Source organism: Drosophila teissieri, chromosome 3R (assembly GCF_016746235.2).
Source record: "Drosophila teissieri strain GT53w chromosome 3R, Prin_Dtei_1.1, whole genome shotgun sequence".
Classification (NCBI taxonomy): Eukaryota; Metazoa; Arthropoda; class Insecta; order Diptera; family Drosophilidae; genus Drosophila; species Drosophila teissieri.
In genome coordinates this window covers 1,073,431-1,100,895 of record NC_053032.1, presented here as the reverse complement: position 1 = coordinate 1,100,895, position 27,465 = coordinate 1,073,431, and the positions used below count along the sequence as shown (strand labels likewise).

Here is a 27,465-nt window from a genome sequence, read left to right as displayed (position 1 = left end):
CTCCAATCCGGTATTGAACGAACGCGACTTAGCCAGATTGCGTAGATTGACATCGAGTATGCCGTCAATCACATATTCGAAAAATTCGTCTTCTGCCAGAGCTAAATTATCCGCCAGCTGCCACTTCTCACCTCACCTTTGATCAACTTTGACTCTTTGGACATTACGAACATTTTCTTCAGGTGGCTTAGCATTTTATCCGCTGTCTCCATATTAGCGCTTGTGCTTGAATACAGCCATATTTCAGCATCGCCCTTAACTTTGTAGTGAATCAGCGCACGCATCATATCGTCACCGACCTTGAAATTTTTCTTACCTATCTCCTTTAAAATTTCTAAAGAAATGCTTGAGTCTGTGTCGTCACTTCGTTGTTGTTGATTTTTTAATTGGTCGATCTCATTTTGCAGCTTCAATATTTTCAACTCATTTTCCAGTCTTTGAACATCGCCGCCTTGCATAGTTACATTGTTGCGCATCATTTGGTTTCCGGCTCATTGTTGCCAGCCATTTGCATCTCAGGATCATTGTTGCTAGCCATCGGGATCGCGAAACATTTGTTGGACTCATTGTTGCTGGCGCTCACCATCTGCCTCTCAGAACATTGCTCGATCTCATTTTTGTTGTTGACATTCATTTCACAAGATCCCGTTACTTTTCGCGAACCTTCTGTTTCTTGCATTCCGTTGTATGTATGTGCAAACGTCCCCGTCATCGTGTCGCCGTCGTTGTCGCTGCCTCTTGCTGTCTCGTTTTCGCTACTTTGTTCTTCGCCGTTGCCGTTGTTTTCATCCCTGTCCATTTTACTGGTTTGTGGCGTTGATTTTTTTCATTGCTGTTTTATTTTTTTCATACGCGCACCACTCAAATTTTATATTTCCAAGTGATTAAAAATCAATTCGATTTTTGTATATTTTATATACTGTCGTCGTGCGTCACATGGAGTTGCCTTAAACGGCTACCCCACGCATTGGTTCCCGAAAGAAAGGGCAGACTAATCCGTGGTAGTAGAACACGTTTTATTCTGGAAGAATTCAATGTTTCACTATTGCAACTAACTTAACTTATTAGCTCACCGCAGTGTGTCCTCCAACTCTTACACGACAATGAAAAGCTAAATTTTCCCGGCAATTTACAATGGCGAAAAACAATGTGCCCAGACACATATGGGCTTACAAATCCTTCCACATTCGGACTTCTCAAAAATACTAACTAGCCTATCGATAACAATATTCGATCCGCGACATCCCCGACCCCGTGAAGAACCGCTTCACTCAAATCCAAGACTGCATGTTTAGAGACGGGTCGCATCATTGTCCTAGATAGGCCGTTGTCGTTCACGCGCACCTTAGCGCGTCTGACGACTCCATCAGCTCCGCTGTAGATCTCCTCCACGATGCCCTTGCGCCACTCTCGTCGGGCCAAGGCAGGATCGCAGACGAAGACCATATCACCCTGGTGGATGGGCTCCGTTCGGCGGCACCACTTCTCGCGGCGCACAAGCGTAGGCAGGTACTCCATGACCCACCTCCTCCAGAAACGGTCTCGTAGCAGGCGAGCAATCCGCCACTGCTTCCTCGTAGAACCCTCCTTGGGCAGCTCCGCATCCAATCCAGGCGTATCCGGCAGATTGGCTACTCCCTTGAGTAGATCGTTTGGCGTCAACGGCGCCTCCTGGTCCGCATCCACAGGCAAGTGGGTGAGCGGACGCGAGTTTACAATATTCTCCGCCTCAATCAGGAAACTCTCCAATACATGGTCCCTCGGCGCAACTTCCTTCAGGGTATGACGCAGTACTTTCTTGACGCACTGCACCATGCGCTCCCAAACTCCGCCCTCAGACGGGTTCGCTGGACAATTAAAAACCCATTCAATGCTTCTGCTTGACAACTCACTCTGAAGCTTCTCCATCTCGAATACGTCACCAAACCGCCTGGCTTCCCTGTCAGCTCCCACAAAGTTCTTGCCGTTATCGCTGCGCAGTCTATATACTGGCCCTCTACGGCAGACGAAGTTCCTGATCGCAATTATGCAGGAATCCGTCGACAGGTCATGCGCCAGCTCCAGGTGAATCGCCCTTGTCGTCAAACACGTAAACAAGGCGACCCAACGCTTCTCCTTGTGACGGGACACAGTCACCAGCAGTGGCCCAAAGTAGTCCAGTCCTGTGTATTTGAATGGCCATCCACCCGCATCCAGTCTGTCCTCCGGATGGGGTCCCATTATCGGCGGCATCGGCCGCGCTCGCTGCAACTTGCACTCGTTGCACGATGAGATGACTCTCCGCATCACACGCCTCATCTTTGTGACCCAGAACTTTGTCCGGATCTCCGCAATCGTAGCATCCACATTTTGATGCTTCATCCTGGCGTGGAAGTCTCTCACAATCAGCTCTGTCAGACTGTGCCTGTGTGACAGTAATACGGGCCTCCTCGCACTGTACGGCATGCACAGTGCGGCATCAATTCTGCCGTAAGCTCGCAGAATCCCGTTCTCGTCTAGGTAGGGCACCAACCCTCGAATGTCGCTCGATCTAGCGACGTCCTGTCCAGTTTCCGCCGACCTCATCTCGTCGGGGAACGACTCCAATTGTGCCTGTCTGACCAACAGGTTCTCCGCGGCCTTACATTCTGCTGCAGTAAGGCCGTATTCCTCGAGCTCGTTTCGCTGTTTGCGGCACCAGCGCGCAAACCGTAGGACCCAGGCTGTGGTCCTCATCAGGCGACTGAAGCTCGAGAATCTCTGAAACGGAATAACAAAATCGTCTGCCGCAACTAATGCAAACTCACTGGGCATCTCTTCTTCATCGAGGCATCTGGAACACGCTCAGTTCCTTCCTCAGGCCCCGGCCAGCTGGCTGCTGGCTGCCTCAAAAATGCAGGTCCTCTTAGCCACCTTGATTCCTGGCTAAGGTCGACTCCTTTCTGCGACCGCGTCGCATCATCAGCCGCATTGTCGGCTGTAGGCACCCATCTCCATTGGGAAACCTTCGACGACTCCAAAATCTCCGCCACTCGGTTGCCAACAAACTGCTTATACCGGCGGTGGGTGCTGCCGATCCATCTCAGCACCGTCTTAGAGTCCGTCCATAACACCAGGTCCGTGATGACCACACTGTGCTCCTCCTTGACAGTGTTCATCAGCCTGGTTCCAAGAACTGCTGCCTGCAGCTCCAGCCGTGGGATCGTCATCGTTCTCATTGGGGCACACTTCGTCTTCGCACTCACGAAGCTCACCTGCACGTCGTCGTCCTCATATGTGACCCTCCAATAGGCCACCGCCGCGAATGCTGCCTGACTAGCATCCACGAAGACGTGCAACTCTACGGCCCGGACTGCTCCACGCCCAAAATAATGGCGCGGACATCGGAACTGTCCCACGGCGTCCATCTCTTTGCGCCAAATCGCAAAGGCTTTGCTTAACTCCTCCGGTAGTGGGTCGTCCCACTGGATCTTCTGCCTCCAAATCTCTCGCAGCAGCAGATTCGCTGTAACCATGAGGCAGCACAGGAATCCCAGGGGATCAAACGTTGACATCACCAGGCTCAAATATTCCCTCTTCGTAGGGACTCGATCTCCACTCAGGACGCTGCTTGGCACTCGATGATACTCCACGTTGAATCTGAAGTCATCTGTTGCTACTTGCCAACGCATTCCGAGGATCTTCTCCTCAGCCTCACCCCATCCGACGCTCTTGACTCGACCAGGTCCTAAAGCCGTCTCCACGATGGGTGAGCTGGATAAAAACTGGCATAATTCGAATCCAGCATCCTTGTGTATCTCCTTCACTCGGGTAGATACGCTAATAGCCTCGCTCTCTGTAGCGAAACTGTCCACATAGTCATCGACATAATGGTAGTCGGTGATGGCCTTGACCGCTCTCGGATCCGAGTCCCGATACTTCAGGGCATTCATAGTCTTCACGTAATGCGCAGCGCTCGGCGAACAGGCTGCTCCAAACGTCATTACGTTCATCTCATAGACATCCGGGTCTCTCTCGTCGTCGCCATCTCTCCAGAGGAATCGTTGGGAACATCTATCCTCGGGTCGGATCAGCACTTGGTGGAACATCTCCTTGATGTCACCGCAGACTCCGACGGCTCCCTCTCTGAAATGAAAGAGCACAGCTGGCAAAGGCTTATAGTGCTGAGGCCCTTTGTCCAGCTCCGAGTTTAGCGAGGTTTCTCCAACTTTGGCTGCAGCATCAAACACAAGCCGTACCTTGCCGGGCTTGTTTGAGTTTTCGACACCAAAATGTGGCAAATACCATAGGCGATCGCTCCTTACCGCGACCTCCTCCGGCTGCAGCCTCCTCGCGTATCCTTTAGAAACGTAATCCTTTATAATCCGATCGTATTCCTGCGCCAACGGCTTGTTGCGCTTCATCTTCTTCTCGATGTTGACCAGCCTCCTGTACGCCATCTCATAGCTCGGTGGCAGCACAACGTGGTCGTCCTTCCAGAGTAATCCCGTCTGGTAGCGACGCCCCACTTTCACCGTGGTGTCTTCGAGTATCCTTTGGGGCCGAACATCGTCGCTGGCTGAGACCGGCGGCGCGGGTTTCACTCCAAAGTTCTCCATGTTGAAGTAGTCCTCCACCATCTTTTCCATCGCGTCATCCACTGACACGGCAAGTAGGCAGGACCTCGGTGACGGCGTGGTCGGTTGCCCACTTACAGGCCCAAACACAACCCAGCCCAGCTCGGTTGCGGCCGCATACGGTCCCTTTCGAGCGAACCGCCTCGTCCTAAGTGGCAACCCCAGATGTCCGTGATCCAGGCCGATGAGCAGCTTCGGCACCACGTTGCTGTAAGGCTTCATCGGCAGACGCGCATCCCTGTGCACGCCCTGGACATCTCGTCGGCTCAATGTCTGCATCGGCAAACTCAAACTCGAAACGGCATAAACGTTTTTCAATACATGGCGAGTGGGCTTTCCAACTCCACTTATCTTCAGACTCACCACGTTGGTAGGCTCTCTGGTTGCCTTACCTCCAAACCATTGGATATTTAGCTGCCGACGCTCTCCTTGCACTCCAAGATCCCTTCGTAGCTCGTCATCGATCATCGTGACGGAGGAACCCTCATCTAGGAGCGCATACGTATCCACCTTTCGCCCCGCTCCGTACAGCGTAACCGGCAGTATACGGAACAGTAGACGGCCTCCTTCGGCGTCAACGCAGCTCAAATTCCTCTGCATGGGCGCTCCCGCTTCACGCGGAGCTCCTCTCTTCAGGCTGTTGCTGGGAACGGCTGGCTGCCGGTTCCTCTCCTGGTCCCTGTGACCACCTCGTAGCGAAGGCCTCCTGGCCGGGCTGCGTCTGGAAACTGCTGGCTGCTGGTTCCCTTCGTGGCGTCTGAAGCCACCTCGCTGCAGCGGCCTTCGCTCCTCGTCCGCACCATGTAGCAGACGGTGATGCTCCCTTCGGCATCCATTAATCTGGCACTCACCTTGCGTTTAGCAGGATCTAGCCGTGTGCCCGCTTCGCAGGCAATTGAAGCAGAGCCGATGCCTCTTCACATTGCTCCACCTTTCCTGTGGCGAGGCTCCAATAAATTCTCTGCAGTTCAATATTCCATGCTGTCCTCCACAGATGGGACAACCTCCATGCCGATCATCCTGTTGATCGCATTCATTATGGTCGACGCTTGCATGTAGAAGTCGACGCCTCGGCTCCTTTCCCTCGACGTCCAAAACCGTGCACACCACGTTTGCGTACTCCTGTAGCCACGCGCTGAAGTGGACTACAGTGGGAAAGGGCGCAATCGTTGCAGCATGCCTGGCCCAGTCCACTCGCTTGCTCGTTGGCAGCTTGGCCACAAGCTCCTCCATGAGGGTTGGGTTCCCCAGGTGCTGCTCCGCCTTCGCTGACTGCAAGAAGGCCGCGAGGTTACTCACTCGGGTTGCGAAGGGAATGATCTTCGCCAAATTGTGCTCCGAAATTGGCTGCACCTCTCGCACGTTATTGAGCTGGCTGCGTATAAGCTGCTCCGGTCGGCCGAACCTAAAGCGCAGCTGCTCCATCACGGCGCTGACATTCCCTGGATGAATCAATAGCGCCTTCACTGCCTCGCGCGCTTCATCCTTCAGCGCCTTCAACAACCTCTTGTTGTTCTCCAGGTCCGTGCAGTTGTACGCTCGGGTCGTCTCCATGAACGCACAGCTGAAGATCGGCCACTCCTCGGGCTGCCCTCCAAATATAGGCGAGTCCGGAAGCTTCCTTGGCCCATATGCTCCCTGGATTCCACTCGGCGTCGTCGCGGCGTAGGATCCGACAAGTGCTGTTGCCGCATTGTGGATGCTCACGCCCGGTAGCACGAGTCCATGCGCTGGCTGCGCAGTGCCTGTTGCACACAGTGGCTCCACAAAATAGTTGCTAGTCGTTAGCAATGGCGGTCCACTCGAAGATGGCGGCAGCGTTGTATGGCACCGACCCGACCCCGTTATGTAAGGCCTCTCCGTTAGATGTGGGTATTGGCTGGCCGCTCCAAAATGGCGGCCGCCCCGACGCTCCAAGTTGGCGCCAACTGCGCTTGGGCCAACTGCGATTGGCGCGCAATTGGCGGTGCTCACACTTTCCAGGGATCTCTTCCAGCCTTCTCCAGCTCCCTCTCCAACGCTGCGATCCTCTCCATGAGTTCCAACGCGAGGGGCTGGTTCACCTCCGGTACTGAACTCGCAGCTGTGACAGCAGTACTTCTAGGTTGGGAAGCTACTGTAGTCACCGTAGTGGCCGGGCAAGGAATCGACGCCGCCGTGATGTTCACCCGCGTCCGAGTTCCTGCTCCACTACTGGCTGGCTGCTGACTCACTGTTGTTATAGGGGTGGCTTCCCCTCGTTCAGCCGGGCACTCTTCCTGGGAGAATGCTGCATCTTCCCCAGCTCCAAAATGGCGGCGCCTCTGCGCGTCCAAAATGGCGTCTCTGACGCCTCGTGCCGCTGGCTGCGGCCACGGATGCTTGGCGCTCCTTGCGCCTTCTGACCGCTGGCTGCGGTCTCCACAAATGACGCTTCTTGCGTCTCCTTGTCGCTGGCTGCGACCCGTTCGTATCGGCGTTCGACGCTCTATGTCGCTGACTGCGACGCCACTGACGCTGGCTGCGACTCCTCTGCCGGTACGTAGCGCTGGCTGCGCTCACACAAATCCTCCTCGCTGGCCGTCTAAACCGTCACTCCAGCTACGGCAACTCTCTAGCTGGCCGTCTAAACCGTCATTCCTGCGCAAGTTGCCCCTGCAGTCGCCCTAGGACTGCGAATAAAAGGCTGTCGTCGTGCGTCACATGGAGTTGCCTTAAACGGCTACCCCACGCATTGGTTCCCGAAAGAAAGGGCAGACTAATCCGTGGTAGTAGAACACGTTTTATTCTGGAAGAATTCAATGTTTCACTATTGCAACTAACTTAACTTATTAGCTCACCACAGTGTGTCCTCCAACTCTTACACGACAATGAAAAGCTAAATTTCCCCGGCAATTTACAATGGCGAAAAACAATGTGCCCAGACACATATGGGCTTTCAAATCCTTCCACATTCGGACTTCTCAAAAATACTAACTAGCCTATCGATAACAATATTCGATCCGCGACATATACAATATATACAATTACTATTACTACTACATAAATAATATAACAGCATAATTTGCAAAATACCAATACCGAAACATACCAATCAAATGTGAAAAATGTTGGGAACGTTTTTAAAGCCTCTTTCACGTTGAGGCCTTCTATGTTATTCGCGCACAAAAGGTGTTCCGCAATATTTATTAACTTTACTCACCTGATTTATATAGATATGAATGTTTGGAAAACACACTTTACTCGTGCCACAATCGAATGCAAGTGCAAAGGGAATGGGGAGAAAGGAAACGAAACCGAAACGAAACAGGCGTCTGCCAGGGTGTTTCCGAAAACAAAGATACCGTGTAGTTAGATAATAATTAAACACTGAATGTTAAATCAACATAAATTATATAAACACTAAAAAAATGATAAAGATCCCACCAATTTTTAGTGCGGTATTCAGCAGTCTATACTTAGCTTTTTTTCTTGACTTTGCTTTCTTTCATCGCACTTTCTCATTTTCGACCACTGCCCTTAAATACTTCGAAAAAAACAACAAATTTTCGAGCATATGCGTTATTGTAACTTCGCTAGACGAAGTCTCAAAGATTTGTTCTTTCGAGCACTGTGTGACGAAAAAATAGCGGGCAGAAATGTTGTTACTGAAGGGACTTTTTACGTGGACAAAAGCCAGTTTGGGGAAACCAGCATTAGTCATTTGGGGTACGCCATTCGCAGTAGATTGTAAATTGGCTACACCCCAAAACTTTTAAGCAAGTATGGAAATTTCTTGGTGTTTGTAGATGGTATCATTCATTCATTCCCTACTTTGCCGATCTCAAAAAAGGCAAAATTTACTTGGCCTTCAGAAGCTCAAGTAGCGAGGGATTTAACAAAGAAAAACTTTAAAAATAAGTTTTATTAATACTGTGACGCTAGCAATTTCGATATCGGGGCAGTGTTGGTTGAACTAGCTGAAAATGAGACTGAAATACCCATCCGGATCTTCGAGCAATAGTTTTCGACAGCTAAGTACATACACATATTCGACACCACATTCCTAGTGTAAGCCGTTTGCCGTTTGCCGACCGCCAAATCCCTTTTCATTTACTTTGGCCGGTAGAAGATTTGCATCGTTTGGTCTATTGGGCTAGCCTCCCAGGATCAGTTAATCAACATCAGGTCAATTTTACCACCCATAAAAAATTATTATAACATGGCCAGATCGGCTCCGCTTTTGATCCTGATCAAGAATATATATAGTATGGTTTTTTCTAGCTTCAAACCGAACGGTCGTGTTTGTTTCCGCGCCGCTAATTTATTGTTGCGTTTATCAAAACCAGCGGCAGTTTTTAATAAAATCTTATCATTCTATTTTGTAAATATAATTATAACCACTCCGTTCGCTTCGCGAGAGAATCTCTTTTGATTTGTGCACTAGTTGTCCTGGAGTATGTTGAGCTCGTCGTGTGTGAGGTTGGCGTTGCCAGACCCACTCACCAGCCCATGCTTCGCGGCTTTGACTGCTGCCTCCCACAGCCCTCAAAAGTGTGGTGCTCGGGGTTGATAAAGATCCACATGTGAGGGCGTTTCTAAACCATTTTCAAATAGTCAAGATCTGAAGTGTTTATTTATAATTTACATCGATAACTAGTGGAGTTCCAGGTAATTAATCTGGCAGCCCTACCACTTTTGTCTGGGATAAATAATTAACATTTCCTAACGCAAGATCACCCGAAATGCAACTCTGCTGCTGTTAGAAGCTTATCGCCTTTATTGTCGTCGTCAGTTCGGTCTCTTGGTATACAGATCTGAAAGGAGAAATACGTAGAACGTAGTGCTTGCGAAATTAACAAAAACCGCGAGCTAATCTAAGTCACATGCAAATCGTGAACACACCGTAGCTGGAGCACCGACTCAGACAGAATCTTATTCTTATTTTCAACTGAATTGGGTATGTGGATTCTGTGCAGTTTTGGGCATTAGCATTCTAATTAAGGTTACCTCTGGACTCAGGCGGCCACGCGGCCGCGACTTCGGCGCTGCCATCATCCAAGGGCGGAGCACCCCTAGTGGCCGCTACCCCTGAAAGGTTGATGAGAATCAATTGACGAACAGAGACGACATAATCTACCGAGGAACAACTGGCGCAACTAGTAAAAACCCTGGCCGCATGCCATTTGCGGATCATCATGTGATCAAATGAACTAAGCTCTGTTTCGTTTCAAGATGGATAAATTCTGAGCATTCGATTTAAAGTTATAAATAGCTTTTAAACTTAACGTGTGTACCTTGTTGGACTTCGAGTCTGTAGTTAGCATTTTTTCATAATCTCAAAATGAACTTACTTCTGTAAGTACGTATGTATGTGTTTCCTCCAGAAACTCGCGTCCGACAAAGATACACGTAGATTCAAATAACGACGTGAAAATAGTAAATACCAATTAGAGATAAGTGTATATAATTTTATAATAATTTTATATAATTTTATAATTTTAGTATAGTTAGCGATAATTTTAAAGAATTGTCCAGGTTACAGGGCGAGGACTGTCACCCGCTCTCCGCTCTCTCTCTCTCTCTCTCGCTCTTCACCACAGAATCTTCAATTCTGCTCTTCCCATGGCAGCTCAAATTTGAGTCTTCGCTGCACGGATTCGCTGAAAAAACACCGCCCGGTCGCGCACGCACAATAATTGTTAAAAGCCAAGTGTTCGCCCTCTCGAGTGTTTTCTCTTTCAGCTAATTAGGAAAATTTCAGGCCAGCCAAACCCAGCCCAAACATTTTTTGGTACTTCGAGCCGGATAACCTGGATTTTCAATTTTTTCCACCAGCGAACAAATTCCAAGATAAGTACGAAATTTCCATTCTTTTTAATTGCCGGTCTGCAGCAAAAGGTTCGAAAATCCAATTTCGTTCAATTTGCGGTAACATTTATTGTCAAATCTAACGGATTTCTCCGAAAAAAGGCAATTAAATAAAAAGTACTTATTCATTCCTACGTTCCCTTTCACCCTCATTCGTGAAAATTTTTAAGTCCAAATTTCCGAATATATTTAACTATTCAGCCAGTCCAAAAAGTGCAAAATTCCAAATGTGAAAATAATTTGTGCCAAGTTCAGTGAAAATTTCTAAGTCAAAAGCTCTGCCAAAAGTGGCAAATATTCTGTTCTCGTTTCACTGTGTCCATCGCCAGCCAAACTATTTTCGCAACACATTTATTCTTAAACTCCGCAGTCCACTTAATTCAATTTGCTATCGAAGAATACAATAACAAAACAAACAACACATACCCTCTGGCCATTCCAAATAAAATATAAATTAAACATTTACGCGTATATTCCATATATTACATCAACATATATTCCATATCTACATCAACATACATATATTATTTATTATCTACGTTCCTTATTCATATATGTATACCAAAGTGTAAATAATTTCCCGTCGGCAATTCCAAAGCAACAAATAAAATTTTTTCGCAAGTGCCGATGCGGGAAAGGCGTTTATACTATCCATAAAATCCAAGATAAATAAATTTCCAAATCAATTTCCGAGCAATACATAAAAAGCGGTTTTTCTTTTTTAACAAATAAATTTTTCAATATTTATTTAATTATTTTTAAATTTTCATAACAACTACAAGATCAAAATAATTTTTTTTTTCATCCAAAAACAAATTTTCTTTGTAATCCAAAATTTAAAAAAAATAAATAGACGACCGCCATATATAAGCCGAAAAGTATTTTTTTCCTGTATTGCTTGGATATTAATTTGTGTTTGTTTTTAGAAATAATTACAACGCGGAGAAAAGATTCAAATTCCACCATTCCAAATTTCTCCGTTTCCAGTTGTAAACAAAATAAATAACATTTTTTGCTACGTTCTAATAAACCACCGTGTTCCACATTCCAAGTGTTTTTTTTTTTTTTTTTTTTTTTTTTTTTGGCGCGCGAGTCCCACGGCCACACCTCCCGCCCAACCGACCGAGGGGCGCTGCCGTGTATCGTACGGCTCGAATCGCGGGAAGATAGACGCGATATAGAAGACAGTAAAGGACGAGGAAATATATGTATGCTAGTAGTAATATCTAAGAATTCGTTAAGTATGTTAGTATTGATCGCTTTAGAAACGGCAGAGAGTCAGAATTAGAGATAATAGGATAGAATCTATTATAGTCAGAACATAATACTCTGTAGGGATCATGCAACTCATAGTTAGATCTACAATGATTTAAAATTAAAGGTACGTAATTTCTAGTAAATCTGCTTGGAACAGTGAAGTTTAGCCGACTAACCAAGTCGGGACTATCGACTTCACCACGAATAAGGTTAAAAATAAAGACTGTTCCAAGCATCGTTCTACGGTTAGCTAAGGAGGGTAAGTTAATTAACATTAATCTACTCGAATAAGGAGGTAATCTACGGTTTGCATCCCAATTAAGGCGCCGTAAGGCAAAAAGTAAGAAGTTCTTTTGAACCGATTCAATGCGGTCCGAGTAAACTTCATATTGTGGACTCCAAACAGGTGATCCATACTCGAGGATCGGACGGACTAGAGAAATAAATAAGGTTTTGGTCATGTAAGGATCATCAAATTCCTTTGACCACCGTTTTATAAAACCAAGCACACCCCTGGCCTTATTGACAATAGACGAAATATGGTCTGAAAATTTAAGTTTAGGGTCCAGAAGAACACCAAGATCATCAACATGTGTTATTCTGTCCAAAGAGCACCCACTTAAAGTGTAAGTTGCGTGCATTGAGTTGGCACGACAAAAGGTCATAACTTTACACTTAGAGCCATTTAAGTTTAATACGTTATCACGGCACCATGTTTGAAAGCAATCTAGATCGGATTGTAAGTCCAAATGGCGAGAAATGTCCTTATATTGCAAGCATAATTTTACATCATCAGCGTACATAAGTACACGTGAATGATTTATTATTAAGGGAAGGTCGTTAATAAATAAGGTAAAAAGGAGCGGACCTAGGTGGCTCCCTTGTGGGACGCCGGATGTGACTCGGAGAATACAAGAAAGAGAATTTTTAAAGAGGACCCGTTGCGTCCTGCCATTCAGATAACTTAGAATCCAATTTAGGAGATCAACAGGGAAACCTAATAAATCAAGTTTTTTTATTAAAAGTGAATGATTAACAGAGTCGAATGCTTTACTAAAATCCGTATAAATGACATCTGTTTGAAGATTATTTTTGAAACCCTGTACTACGAAGGAGGTTAGCTCCAGAAGGTTAGTAGTTGTCGATCTGCGTTTCATGAAACCATGCTGACATGGTGAAATAATTGACCTACAAAGGTGCTGCAAATGAGGAGTGATAACGTTTTCAAAAAGCTTAGGGATAGCAGACAATTTGGAGATTCCTCTGTAATTGCTTGCATCCGATTTGCTACCTTTTTTATGGAGAGGGATCACAAAGGACTCCTTCCATATTTGGGGGAACTGTGTAGATTCTAGAGATAAGTTAAACAGTTTTAGTAGAGGTTTGCACAAGGCTTCCGCACAGAATCTAAGCACACAGCCAGGAATTCCGTCGGGACCTGGCGAATAGACAGGCTTAACTCGCTGAAGATCATAAAGCAGTGAGCTTTCGTTTAAAGTGGGACAGAATATTAAATTTGACTTTGATACCGCGTAAGAGTAAGGTCGTTCGGAATGAGGTAACGTAGAATATGTGGTTTGAAAAAACTTGGCAAATAGATCGGCTATTGCCTGATCCGATGTTACCGAAGTATTTTCAAAAAATAGCGAGGAAGGGTAACTAGTTGTTTTGCGCTTAGTGTTAACAAAATTATAAAACTGTTTGGGATCCTGTGCGAACTGGAACTTACAACGGTTTAAATAATTCTTATAACACTGAGCATTAAGCACGGTAAAATTTAACCGAGCACTTACATATTTAGAAAATATAGATTGAGAACCGGTATTTTTAAATTTTATATAAAGTCTGGACTTAACATTTCTTAGGTGTGTCAACTCTTTATTAAACCAAGGAGGTTTGTTAGAAGTAGACGGATAGTACATCGGAACACAAGAGTTGAAAAATGATTTAATTGCTGCATAAAAAATATCTATGGCATCGGCCATTATGTTGCAAGAATATAGATCGGACCAATTAAAGCCAGATATAAAAAGATTTAACCTCTGAAAGTTTGCCTTACGAAAACAACGAATTCGTTTGGTTGACTTTTCTGGCCTCTCTTTTATTACGGTACCTGAGTCAATTGTCACCTCGAAAGTTGGATGGTATGGATCTTCTGGTTGACTAAGAGGTGCTACTCTAGTCAGAGACACACTTTCAGGACTTGAAACAAAACATAGATCCAATAAACGACCAAGAGAATTTCGAATATAATTAACTTGCGACAACGATATGTCAAGCAAGCCGTCAATAAAGTCATGCTGTGCTATAGGCAGGAGAATATTTGACTGTTCCTCTGTGGACCACTTAGTGCCTGGTATATTAAAGTCACCTAGGACAACTAGTTGGTCCCTATCGGACAGTCTGTTTGCAACGGATTGGATAGCGGACAAATGGTTAATATATTCAGGAAATTCAGAAGACGGCGGAATGTACGAGCACGTTATATAAACATAGCTATCAGAAAATGACAGCTTTACGCATAAAAATTCTATGTTACGGAACTCGTCAAAAAGTACCTCCTCTGACGTGAGGGTAGACCCAACAGCAATTAGGACTCCACCTCCCCGCCTGGAGGGACGATCATGCCTGTATACTGTGTACATACCTGGGAGAACTTCGGAGTTAAGTATCTCCGGTTTTAACCAAGTCTCTGTAAACACAATAACATGGGATGCAAAGGAAAGACTATTAGAATACAAATTAGTTAGCTTACTACACAAGCCTCTTACATTTTGATAACAGATAGTGAGACTAGATTTTAGTTTTTTGAAGATAAAGAAGTAGAAGTAGTAGAGGAGGATGGGGCAGTGATCTGGCCACTTGTGGGAAGTTTAATTCCCACGGGCCTTTTTATCCTATTTTTAATCTTAGCTTCGAACTCTTTCACAATCATACTTTCCGGCCAAAAATCACCAGAACATATGGTTGAGAATAGCTCATTTGGGACAGTTATCTTGAAAGATGAGATGTCCCTAGCATAAGAAAAGTTAAATTTTTCCACTTTTATGTTGTCGGCTTTTGTTTTGTCTTGTATATAAGACAGTACATCAGATGATGTTTGATCAGGGGAAAGCCGAGAAACAAAAATTTGTTTCTTTAGTGGAACCACCGAGAGGGGCTTTGGCACTGCAGGTTGTATTTCTGTAATGCCAACTTGTGCCGGTAGTCCGGACTCAATATTCCTTTGTGGTGGTAAACAATTCGGGACGGGTGGAATCACCGGTTGAGAAACCAGTGCGGACATAGCGGAATCTGTAGCAATCCCAGGCTGGACTCCCTCCACAACCGATTGATCGGATTGCACCGAATCTTTTTTAGCTGCCGATCTAAGCAACATTTGAGGGTTTGCTGCGATCGTCAACTGATCAGCTGTGGAGTCCTGTTGATCACTCGCCAAAGGTTGCGGGGCATTCCCCTTAGGCAGCCTACCACCAGCGGCTTTCTTGCGCTTTGGAGATTCTTCTAATAGTTTGAGGCTATTAAATTGTGAATCAAGCGCAGAAAGAAGATCATCAGCTCGACGAAAACTATCTCTAGCCACGCCAAAACTGCTGATCAGTCCTTTCAAGCCACCTTTAGTTTGGCGCATAAAGAGTTGCATTTCATTCGCAACTCCTAGGCAAGTATCACAACAGTATTTTAGATTAGGGCCTTTAGCTAGGTCATCACTTGTTCGGCCGTTAAAACCAGCGCACTTAGTGTGCACCATTCTATCACATAGCCAACAGGTCATTTTTGACTGATCAGGCTTTATTACCTGACGGCATTTGTTATGGAAGCAGACAACATTGGTTTCCATGTTTAATTGGGTTTTGACCACTGTACCAAAAGACAAAATCTGAAAATGTACCGCAAGAGCGCAGTGTGCACTTTAAGATTTTGTGTGGGAGAGCGAGAGAGCGGGTGCACCGTGCAGTTAAGTACAAAAACAACACCAAACAGCACTACGGACAACGCACGAAAAAGAGAGTAAACAAAACGCAAAGACAGAAAGAGAACAGATTGGATTAATTTATTAAAATAATGCACATATCACAAAAGATTCACTCGCGAAACGAACGGCACTTTAACTAGTACGGATTATGAAATTGAATTATTAAATAATTTGTTAAATTCCACCGCTGGATTTAGCAAAACAAAAATAAATTCGGAGCGCAGAAAAAAAAACACGACCGTTCGCTTTGAAGCTTGAAATCGATGAAACGTAAATCAGGTGGACCTGATTACCATAAATCACCGGTCATTTATACAATTCGCTGTTCACTCCGAGTCAGCTGTCCAATTAGTTCAAACTACGGCGTTCCCACTTAGTAAAGTTTACACCACTTTCACACCCGTTATATCCTATACGGTCTTTTTCCGCTGCTTTCTACCGTTCACGGCAGCAATCTTGAACTTATTAAGTGCAGTCCAACGATAATCTGTCAACTTTTTCAAAAGTGTGACCGTGCTCCAAAACCGCTTCCTTTCCATTTCGCATTTCTTCGATTATGCCCATCGGGGATGATAAGAAGAAATTGTCCGCTGACAAACCCAGGTCTATTTTTTCACCACAAGGGCCAAAGAGTCCAAGAATTCCAAGCATTTCGGTGAAAACGCCTGCGCAGATTTCCGACGACTGTGATACTCCATCCAAAGCCACAGTACAGCGCACAGCTAAAAATATGGCTGCTTCCGATCTAACGCTAGCCAAATTCATTTCGGTTTCTGACCGCTTAAGCGAATTTGAGGCTCAGATCAACACTCCGGAATCTGCAGCTCCAACCGTCACGATGCTTAGCGTCCGTCGCGACCAAGTCCGAATCCTATGGGACAAGGTTGAAAAGGAATTCGACATCTGCTAAGAATACCATGTGTCAGCAGGCGAAGCGGCAGCAGGCAACAGGGCTCAATACAGTTATTGCTAATAATCCACGGCTGACTCCGGTTGAAAAGTTATTCCACTTAAATGCCAAAACAAGTGGCGACGCGCATGCCATCGTTTCGATTTCGGCTCTCACCAACGAGGGTTTCCGCTCTGCGTGGGAGAACCTAAAATAGCGTTTCGAAAATAAACGATTGTTGGTAAACAGTCAATTGAAAATCCTGTTTTATGTGCAGTCGATACCAAAGGAATCTGGGGCGGCCTTGAAGGTACTGCAAAGTACTGTCCAGGGTTGCTTGACTGCCTTAGAAATGTCAGGCATCAACACTGAGAACTGGGACTGCCTGCTGGTATATCTGTGTTCATCCAAGCTCCCGAAGATAACTCTCTCCTTATGGGAGCAGTCGCTCCATAAGAAAGCCGACATCCCGACATGGGTAGAGCTGAACACCTTCCTCACAGAACGTCATCGAACCCTGTCAGACATTGATGATGTGAGACCGTCCGTACCAAGTCAGTCGCACTCCAAAGATGAATTCAAGTGGGCCCTCTAGAAAACTAAATTCCTATAAGACGAAAGTGGCTCCAAAATCGAAAAGTTGCGACTTGTGCAACAAGGAAACCCATCCTGTCCGTGTATGTCCGCGTTTTCTCCAAATGTCGGTTGACGGCCGGTCAGCCTACATTAAACGGAAGCAGTTATGCTTAAACTGCTTTGCAAAGGGACATCAGCTTCGTGAGTGCAAAAGCACGCACCATTGTTTTACTTGCCGTGGCCGGCATCACACGTTGTTGCACCGAAACAACCCCTTTTCCAGCAATTCAAGTCCTTCAAATCCTGAAAGGCCAATTTCTGCTAATCAAGCCAATTTCGTTCCTAATGAGCAAGCCGGTGTTCAAAATTATTTCGCCACGGGCTCAAGAGCTATCCTTCTTGGCACTGCCGTGATCAATATTTCCCATTTGGGCACTAACTTTAAGGCACGCCCTGATCGACTCCGGATCGGAGGCCACATTTATAACCGAGCGACTGTTCAATCTTATTAGATTGCCATTCCAGGTGGTTCAAGCCCAAGTCTCAGGCTTAAACCAAACAGTAGCAGCTCAGTCCAAGAAGCTCTGCAGGCCCGCGTTGAAGTTGGAGACGACGACCTATGTCCTCCCTCAACTAGCCGGAAATCTTCCATCCTACCCAATTCCGCAAAATTTCCTTCGGGATCTTCCCGATTTTCCACTGGCGGGTCCAAAATTCTATGAGAGTGCACAAATAGATGTCCTTATCGGAGCCGACATTCTGCCTTCGGTGCTTCTGAGTGGAGCAAAAACCAACATCTGTGGCTCTCTCTTGGGGCAAGAGACCATTTTCGGCTGGGTATTAACTGGGCCAGTGTCAGCCTCAGCACAAAGCAGAATTTCCTTCTTTTCGACGCAGATCTTCCACGCGTACGATAATTCACTTGACAAACTACTTAAAAAATTTTGGGAGGTGGAGAATGAACCAATAAAGTTGGTAAAAGAATCCGATTCAATGTGCGAGAAGAATTTCCTTCAAACGACCACGAGAGCCGAGTGCAGAAAATATGTCGTTACTCTGCCTTTTCGCGACCCAGAACATATCGGTTCCGGGCTAGGGCATTCCAGGTCTTTCGCGTTGGCTCAGTTTTTAAGAAATGAGCAGCGTCTAAAAAGAGATGAGGCCTTAAAAGCGAAATACGATTCGGTGATCCGGAAATATCTCGACTTAAAGAACATGCGACAAGTTCTTCCTACCCATGATTGCAACGCCTATTATCTGCCACATCACGCCGTCTTAAAACCGGAGAGCGTAACTACTACACTCCGTGTACTATTCAATGCCTCCAGCCCTTCATCGAATGGTACAAGTTTAAATGATATCCTTCATGCGGGCCCTGTCTTACAGTCCGACTTAACCATTCAAATTCTGAAGTGGCGCTATTTCCGATACGTGTTTAGCGCCGATATCGAAAAAATGTATCGGCAGATCTGGGTAGATCCGAAGCACACTCCATTTCAACGAATACTTTTCCGAAACAATAGAGGGGAAATCAGAGATTTCGAATTGAAAACAGTAAACTTTGGAGTCAATTGCGCGCCTTTCCTGGCCATTTGAGTACTGCAGCAGCTAGCAGCTGACGTAGAACTCAGCCATTCAAAAGCTAGCAATATCATTCGAAATTTCATGTATGTGGATGATGTTCTAGCCGGAGCGGACTCCACGGAAGAAGCTCAGTTCATGGTGCAAGAGCTCTAAGACGCTTTGAATTCCGCCGGATTTCCATTGAGGAAATGGACCTCCAACCAAAAGGAAGTTTTAGCGGCCATTCAGAGCAACCATCTCTTATATACTGATTTTCTCGAGATCGATGCAGAAAGCACTGCCAAAACCCTCGGTATTCGCTGGAAGGCAACTTCCGACGTGCTCTACTTCGTTCCGCCAGAGTTGGCTATTGAAACGTCCTTTACAAAACGACAAGTCCTTTCCCAAATTGCCGAATTGTTCGACCCTGCAGGCTGGTTAGCGTTCGAGCTGCAGGAGATTTGGCTTGGGTAAGAAGAAGACTATTCAAATGAGCTTTTTCAGCTATGGCCTAATTTTCTCCAAAGTTATTCGGTTTTAGAGCTGATACGCATTCCACGCTGGCTCTCGTTTCATCCAGATTTCAAGGTCGAGCATCATGGCTTTGCGATGCATCGCAAAAGGCTTATGGGTCGGCAATATATGTCCGCGTAGAAGTGGGCAGCACCATTATGGTGCAACTCCTAACCGCGAAGACCAGAGTAGCACCAGTCAAAACGGTTTCGCTCCCAAGACTGGAGCTGCGCGGAGCGTTATTGCTTTCTGAAATGGCTGCAGCCATCATTCCACAAATGCCTACGATCAATTCCGAACTTTACTGCTGGACGGACTTCACAATAGTGCTTGCATGGTTAAGCAAGCCAGCGTGCCAGTGGACCACATTTGTAGCCAATAGGGTGACGAAGATCGCCCAGGCCACAAAAACAGAAAATTGGTCTCATGTTCAATCTGCATAATCCAGCAGACCTGGCAAGTAGAGGAGTTTCCCTCCAAGATCTTGCCGATAGCCAGTTATGGTGGCACGGACCGACTTGGTTGCAAAATCCACGCAACCAATGGCCAACTCAGGTCGACAACGCTCCGGTGACCGATCTGGAGAAGCGTGCTCTGAAAGTCCATATCGCAAAAGCTCCTTCTGAAGAGTTGTTGGAACGTTTTTCCAAGCTTGAGAAAGCACTACGGTTCCTCGCTTATGTTCATCGCTTCATACAGCGGTGCAGGAAGCAGACATCTCCATTTGATGTGCATTTGCTGGCCACTGAAATCGCCGCCGCCGAGCAGTTCCTAATTTCGAACACTCAGCGCAGAGAATTTCCTGTGGAATATCACTGCCTAAGTGAAAAGCGTCCAGTGCCAAGTACCAGTTCCATCCTAAGCATGAACCCTTTTCTAGATCCGCGAGGACTGATCAGGGCGTGCGGCCGTGTGGCGGCTTCCGAAAGCCTTCAATTCAATGAACGGCATCCAGTGATTCTTCCGTATAACTGCCTGCTTTTTTTGCCTCCTTGCGAATTTCACACATCGCATAACTCTCCATGGTGGTAACCAGTTAATGGTGCGCCTCATCCGGTCGAAATACTGGATTCCGAGAATTAAGAACCTGATGAAAGCAGTAGTAAATTCGTGCAAGGTATGTTTGATCCACAAAAAGCGGTTGCAAAGCCAACTGATGGGTGTCCTGCCCAAAGAAAGAGCATCGTTCTTCCGACCATTCACGTATACTGGCATGGATTACGCCGGTCCGCTCGATATAAAGAACTATACGGGAAGAGCATGTCTTATCACAAAGGGGTATGTGTTAGTTTTTGTTTGTTTCTCCACCAAGGCCATCCATTTAGAGCCTACATTTGACATAACGACCGAATAGTTTCTTGCCGCTTTCGCTCGTTTTGTATCCAGAAGAGGGTGTCCACGTCAAGTGCAGTCAAACAATGGCAAAACCTTTGTTGGCGCTGCCACCCTGCTTTCCCGCGATTTCCGTTAGGCCGTTAAAGAGTCGGTGACGAATGACTATAGTCATCAAGAGGCGATTCATCAATGGCGATTTATTCCTCCGGGGGCACCCCATATGGGAGGCTTTTGGGAAGCAGGCGAAAAAGTTTTAAGACACTATTTTACAAATGCACTGCCACGCGAAAGTACACGTTCGAAGAGCTCTCCACGCTCTTGGCAAAAATAGAAGCGTGCCTTAACTCCAGGCCGCTCTATTTTACAAATGCACTGCCACGCGAAAGTACACGTTCGAAGAGCTCTCCACGCTCTTGGCAAAAATAGAAGCGTGCCTTAACTCCAGGCCGCTCTCTCCTAAAGGGAGAAACGAAATCCATTCTAAATCGGTGGCAGCATTTGAAGGCTCTCCATTAGCAGTTCCGTGTGCGATGGAAAGAATAGTACCTCAAAGAACTCCATAAGCGCATTAACTCCATTTGGCCCCGACCAAAAATCTTCGCATCGATGACATGGTCGTCATCAAGGACGACCACTTACCCTCTAATGAGTGGCGGCTCGGCAGAATTGAGTCTGTCTTTCCAGGAGCCGACGGCAACGTCCGTGTAGTAAATATCCGTACTGCACGTGGAGTTGTTAAACGTCTAGTGACAAAAGTGGTGCCGACGGAGTCTTCCGAATCTCCACAATAATAGGCGCTCCTCTCGTCCTTAATTGTAGTTCACTAGCACTAATCATTCATTATTTTTCATTTCGTTTACGATCTCCTTTCGACATTCAACTAACCGCAGCATGGCCCCTCGTCAGCAAAACGCACGCAGTGCTCGTGTCTTGGAGAGCAGACGTACCCGAGGTATTCAATCCTACCGTTGCCGAGTCTGCCGCGGTATCCATCTTCTTCGGAAGTGCGCGAGGTTCCTAAAGCTCAGCGCTGAAAAGCGTCTACGAGCAGTCCTCATCAACAAAGGAGACTGCCGAAGCGGTGATCGTTGAAGGAAGTGCGACCGATCCCACCACACGCTGCTCCACATGCACGAGCAGGTTAGCTCGTCGTCGCGGTCGCGAGCGCGCTCTCGTCTCCAACCGGTGCCAACCCGGCAAGCAGCTTCGGCCTCGTCCCAGCGTTCCCGCAGGCAAAATCCGCCAACTCCGCGTGGGAGCTCACCGCCACAACGCCCGGAATCGACCACGCCAGGCCCATCGCTGTCGTCGCTACTGCAACGCCACAGCGTGAACATCCTTCCGACAGCGTTGGTCAAGTTGGAGACTGGGACGCAGACCTTCGAGACCGCAGCACTCATCGATCCGTGCACCCCCTTGAGCACATGCGACAAGTCCTTCCTACCCATGATTGCAACGCCTATTATCAGCCACACCAGCGTAACTACTACACTCCGTGTACTATTCAATGCCTCCAGCCCTTCATCGAATGGTACAAGTTTAAATGATATCCTTCATGCGGGCCCTGTCTTACAGTCCGACTTAACCATTCAAATTCTGAAGTGGAGCTATTTCCGATACGTGTTTAGCGCCGATATCGAAAAAATGTATCGGCAGATCTGGGTAGATCCGAAGCACACTCCATTCCAACGAATACTTTTCCGAAACAATAGAGGGGAAATCAGAGATTTCGAATTGAAAACAGTAACCTTTGGAGTCAATTGCGCGCCTTTCCTGGCCATTTGAGTACTGCAGCAGCTAGCAGCTGACGTAGAACTCAGCCATCCAAAAGCTAGCAATATCATTCAAAATTTCATGTATGTGGATGATGTTCTAGCCGGAGCGGACTCCACGGAAGAAGCTCAGCTCATGGTGCAAGAGCTCTAAGACGCTTTGAATTCCGCCGGATTTCCATTGAGGAAATGGACCTCCAACCAAAAGGAAGTTTTAGCGGCCATTCAGAGCAACCATCTCTTATATACTGATTTTCTCGAGATCGATGCAGAAAGCACTGCCAAAACCCTCGGTATTCGCTGGAAGGTAACTTCCGACGAGCTCTTCTTCGTTCCGCCAGAGTTGGCTATTGAAACGTCCTTCACAAAACGACAAGTCCTTTCCCAAATTGCCGAATTGTTCGACCCTGCAGGCTGGTTAGCGTTCGAGCTAAAATTTTCATGCAGGAGATTTGGCTACAGGAGCTTGGGTGGGACGAAGACTATTCAAATGAGCTTTTTTAGCGATGGCCTAATTTTCTCCAAAGTTATTCGGTTTTAAAGCAGATACGCATTCCACGCTGGCTCTCGTTTCATCCAGATTTCAAGGTCGAGCATCATGGCTTTGCGATGCATCGCAAAAGGTTTATGGGGCGGCAATATATGTCCGCATAGAAGTGGGCAGCACCATTATGGTGCAACTCCTAACCGCGAAGACCAGGGTAGCACTAGTCAAAACGGTTTCGCTCCCAAGACTGGAGCTGCGCGGAGCGTTATTGCTTTCTGAAATGGCTGCAGCCATCATTCCACAGATGCCTACGATCAATTCCGAACCTTACTGCTGGACGGACTCCACAATAGTGCTTGCATGGTTAAGCAAGCCAGCGTGCCAGTGGACCACATTTGTAGCCAATAGGGTGACGAAGATCGCCCAGGCCACAAAAACAGAAAATTGGTCTCATGTTCAATCTGAGCATAATCCAGCAGACCTGGCAAGTAGAGGAGTTTCCCTCCAAGATCTTGCCGATAGCCAGTTATGGTGGCACGGACCGACTTGGTTGCAAAATCCACGCAACCAATGGCCAACTCAGGTCGACAACGCTCCGGTGACCGCTCTGGAGAAGCGTGCTCTGAAAGTCCATCTCGCAAAAGCTCCTTCTGAAGAGTTGTTGGAACGTTTTTCCAAGCTTGAGAAAGCACTACGGGTCCTCGCTTATATTCATCCAGTGATTCTTCCGTATAACTGCCTGCTTTCTCGCCTCCTTGCGAATTTCACACATCGCATAACTCGTCATGGTGGTAACCAGTTAATGGTGCGCCTCATCCGGTCGAAATACTGGATTCCGAGAATTAAGAACCTGATGAAAGCAGTAGTAAATTCGTGCAAGGTATGTTTGATCCACAAAAAGCGGTTGCAAAGCCAACTGATGGGTGTCCTGCCCAAAGAAAAGAGCATCGTTCTCCCGACCATTCACGTATACTGGCATGGATTACGCCGGTCCGTTCGATATAAAGAACTATACGTGAAGAGCATGTCTTATCACAAAGGGGTATGTGTTAGTTTTTGTTTGTTTCTCCACCAAGGCCATCCATTAAGAGCCTACATCTGACTTAACGACCGAATAGTTTCTTGCCGCTTTCGCTCGTTTTGTATCCAGAAGAGGGTGTCCACGTCAAGTCCAGTCAGACAATGGCAAAACCTTTGTTGGCGCTGCCACCCTGCTTTCCCGCGATTTCCGTCAGGCCGTAAAAGAGTCGGTGACGAATGCCTATAGTCATCAAGAGATGCAATGGCGAATAATTCCTCCGGGGGCACCCCATATGGGAGGCTTTTGGGAAGCACGCGAAAAAGTTTTAAGACACTAAATGCACTGCCACGCGAAAGTACACGTTCGAAGAGCTCTCCACGCTCTTGGCAAAAATAGAAGCGTGCCTTAACTCCAGGCCGCTCTCTCCTAAAGGCAGCATTTGAAGGCTCTCCATTAGCAGTTCCGTGTGCGATGGAAAGAATAGTACCTCAAAGAACTCCAAAGGCACACTAAATGGCAGGCCCCGACCAAAAATCTTCGCATCGATGACATGGTCGTCATCAAGGACGACCATTTACCCTCTAATGAGTGGCGGCTCGGCAGAATTGAGTCTGTCTTTCCAGGAGCCGACGGCAACGTCCGTGTAGTAAATATCCGTACTGCACGTGGAGTTGTTAAACGTCTAGTGGCAAAAGTGGTGCCGACGGAGTCTTCCGAATCTCCACAATAATAGGCGCTCCTCTCGTCCTTAATTGTAGTTCACTAGCACTAATCATCCATTATTTTTCATTTCGTTTACGATCTCCTTTCGACATTCAACTAACCGCAGCATGGGCCCTCGTCAACAAAACGCACGCAGTGCTCGTGTCTTGGAGAGCAGACGTACCCGAGGTATTCAATCCTACCGTTGCCGAGTCTGCCGCGGTATCCATCTTCTTCGGAAGTGCGCGAGGTTCCTAAAGCTCAGCGCTGAAAAGCGTCTACGAGCAGTCCTCATCAACAAAGGAGACTGCCGAAGCGGTGATCGTTGAAGGAAGTGCGACCGATCCCACCACACGCATGCACGAGCAGGTTAGCTCGTCGTCGCGGTCGCGAGCGCGCTCTCGTCTCCAACCGGTGCCAACCCGGCAAGCAGCTTCGGCCTCGTCCCAGCGTTCCCGCAGGCAAAATCCGCCAACTCCGCGTGGGAGCTCACCGCCACAACGCCCGGAATCGACCACGCCAGGCCCATCGCTGTCGTCGCTACTGCAACGCCACAGCGTGAACATCCTTCCGACAGCGTTGGTCAAGTTGGAGACTGGGACGCAGACCTTCGAGACCGCAGCACTCATCGATCCGTGCACCCCCTTGAGCACATGCGACAAGTCCTTCCTACCCATGATTGCAACGCCTATTATCAGCCACACCAGCGTAACTACTACACTCCGTGTACTATTCAATGCCTCCAGCCCTTCATCGAATGGTACAAGTTTAAATGATATCCTTCATGCGGGCCCTGTCTTACAGTCCGACTTAACCATTCAAATTCTGAAGTGGAGCTATTTCCGATACGTGTTTAGCGCCGATATCGAAAAAATGTATCGGCAGATCTGGGTAGATCCGAAGCACACTCCATTCCAACGAATACTTTTCCGAAACAATAGAGGGGAAATCAGAGATTTCGAATTGAAAACAGTAACCTTTGGAGTCAATTGCGCGCCTTTCCTGGCCATTTGAGTACTGCAGCAGCTAGCAGCTGACGTAGAACTCAGCCATCCAAAAGCTAGCAATATCATTCAAAATTTCATGTATGTGGATGATGTTCTAGCCGGAGCGGACTCCACGGAAGAAGCTCAGCTCATGGTGCAAGAGCTCTAAGACGCTTTGAATTCCGCCGGATTTCCATTGAGGAAATGGACCTCCAACCAAAAGGAAGTTTTAGCGGCCATTCAGAGCAACCATCTCTTATATACTGATTTTCTCGAGATCGATGCAGAAAGCACTGCCAAAACCCTCGGTATTCGCTGGAAGGTAACTTCCGACGAGCTCTTCTTCGTTCCGCCAGAGTTGGCTATTGAAACGTCCTTCACAAAACGACAAGTCCTTTCCCAAATTGCCGAATTGTTCGACCCTGCAGGCTGGTTAGCGTTCGAGCTAAAATTTTCATGCAGGAGATTTGGCTACAGGAGCTTGGGTGGGACGAAGACTATTCAAATGAGCTTTTTTAGCGATGGCCTAATTTTCTCCAAAGTTATTCGGTTTTAAAGCAGATACGCATTCCACGCTGGCTCTCGTTTCATCCAGATTTCAAGGTCGAGCATCATGGCTTTGCGATGCATCGCAAAAGGTTTATGGGGCGGCAATATATGTCCGCATAGAAGTGGGCAGCACCATTATGGTGCAACTCCTAACCGCGAAGACCAGGGTAGCACCAGTCAAAACGGTTTCGCTCCCAAGACTGGAGCTGCGCGGAGCGTTATTGCTTTCTGAAATGGCTGCAGCCATCATTCCACAGATGCCTACGATCAATTCCGAACCTTACTGCTGGACGGACTCCACAATAGTGCTTGCATGGTTAAGCAAGCCAGCGTGCCAGTGGACCACATTTGTAGCCAATAGGGTGACGAAGATCGCCCAGGCCACAAAAACAGAAAATTGGTCTCATGTTCAATCTGAGCATAATCCAGCAGACCTGGCAAGTAGAGGAGTTTCCCTCCAAGATCTTGCCGATAGCCAGTTATGGTGGCACGGACCGACTTGGTTGCAAAATCCACGCAACCAATGGCCAACTCAGGTCGACAACGCTCCGGTGACCGCTCTGGAGAAGCGTGCTCTGAAAGTCCATCTCGCAAAAGCTCCTTCTGAAGAGTTGTTGGAACGTTTTTCCAAGCTTGAGAAAGCACTACGGGTCCTCGCTTATATTCATCCAGTGATTCTTCCGTATAACTGCCTGCTTTCTCGCCTCCTTGCGAATTTCACACATCGCATAACTCGTCATGGTGGTAACCAGTTAATGGTGCGCCTCATCCGGTCGAAATACTGGATTCCGAGAATTAAGAACCTGATGAAAGCAGTAGTAAATTCGTGCAAGGTATGTTTGATCCACAAAAAGCGGTTGCAAAGCCAACTGATGGGTGTCCTGCCCAAAGAAAAGAGCATCGTTCTCCCGACCATTCACGTATACTGGCATGGATTACGCCGGTCCGTTCGATATAAAGAACTATACGTGAAGAGCATGTCTTATCACAAAGGGGTATGTGTTAGTTTTTGTTTGTTTCTCCACCAAGGCCATCCATTAAGAGCCTACATCTGACTTAACGACCGAATAGTTTCTTGCCGCTTTCGCTCGTTTTGTATCCAGAAGAGGGTGTCCACGTCAAGTCCAGTCAGACAATGGCAAAACCTTTGTTGGCGCTGCCACCCTGCTTTCCCGCGATTTCCGTCAGGCCGTAAAAGAGTCGGTGACGAATGCCTATAGTCATCAAGAGATGCAATGGCGAATAATTCCTCCGGGGGCACCCCATATGGGAGGCTTTTGGGAAGCACGCGAAAAAGTTTTAAGACACTAAATGCACTGCCACGCGAAAGTACACGTTCGAAGAGCTCTCCACGCTCTTGGCAAAAATAGAAGCGTGCCTTAACTCCAGGCCGCTCTCTCCTAAAGGCAGCATTT

At 47.1% G+C, this 27,465-nt stretch overlaps 2 protein-coding genes and 1 pseudogene across 6 annotated transcripts in view; 1 reads left to right on the top strand and 2 right to left on the bottom strand.

Annotated features, from left to right (window-relative positions):
- Positions 1–27,465, bottom strand: part of LOC122620870 (unconventional myosin-VIIa) — a 1,106,244-nt gene that overhangs the window by 81,071 nt on the left and 997,708 nt on the right. The window lies entirely within an intron of this gene.
- On the bottom strand, positions 921–1,542 carry LOC122620876. The gene is made up of 2 exons (XM_043798550.1): positions 1,074–1,542; positions 921–1,021 (listed from the first exon to the last, which is right to left on the bottom strand). Exon 1 carries the CDS (start codon positions 1,516–1,518, stop codon positions 1,210–1,212), a length of 309 nt encoding a protein of 102 aa, XP_043654485.1. The 5' UTR covers positions 1,519–1,542; the 3' UTR covers positions 921–1,021; positions 1,074–1,209.
- On the top strand, positions 16,515–20,877 carry LOC122620873 (annotated as a pseudogene).

Coding starts and splice junctions, on each gene's coding strand:
- LOC122620876 (XM_043798550.1), bottom strand. CDS start 1,518: ATGGAGTACCTGCCTACGCTTGTGCGCCGCGAGAAGTGGTGCCGCCGA.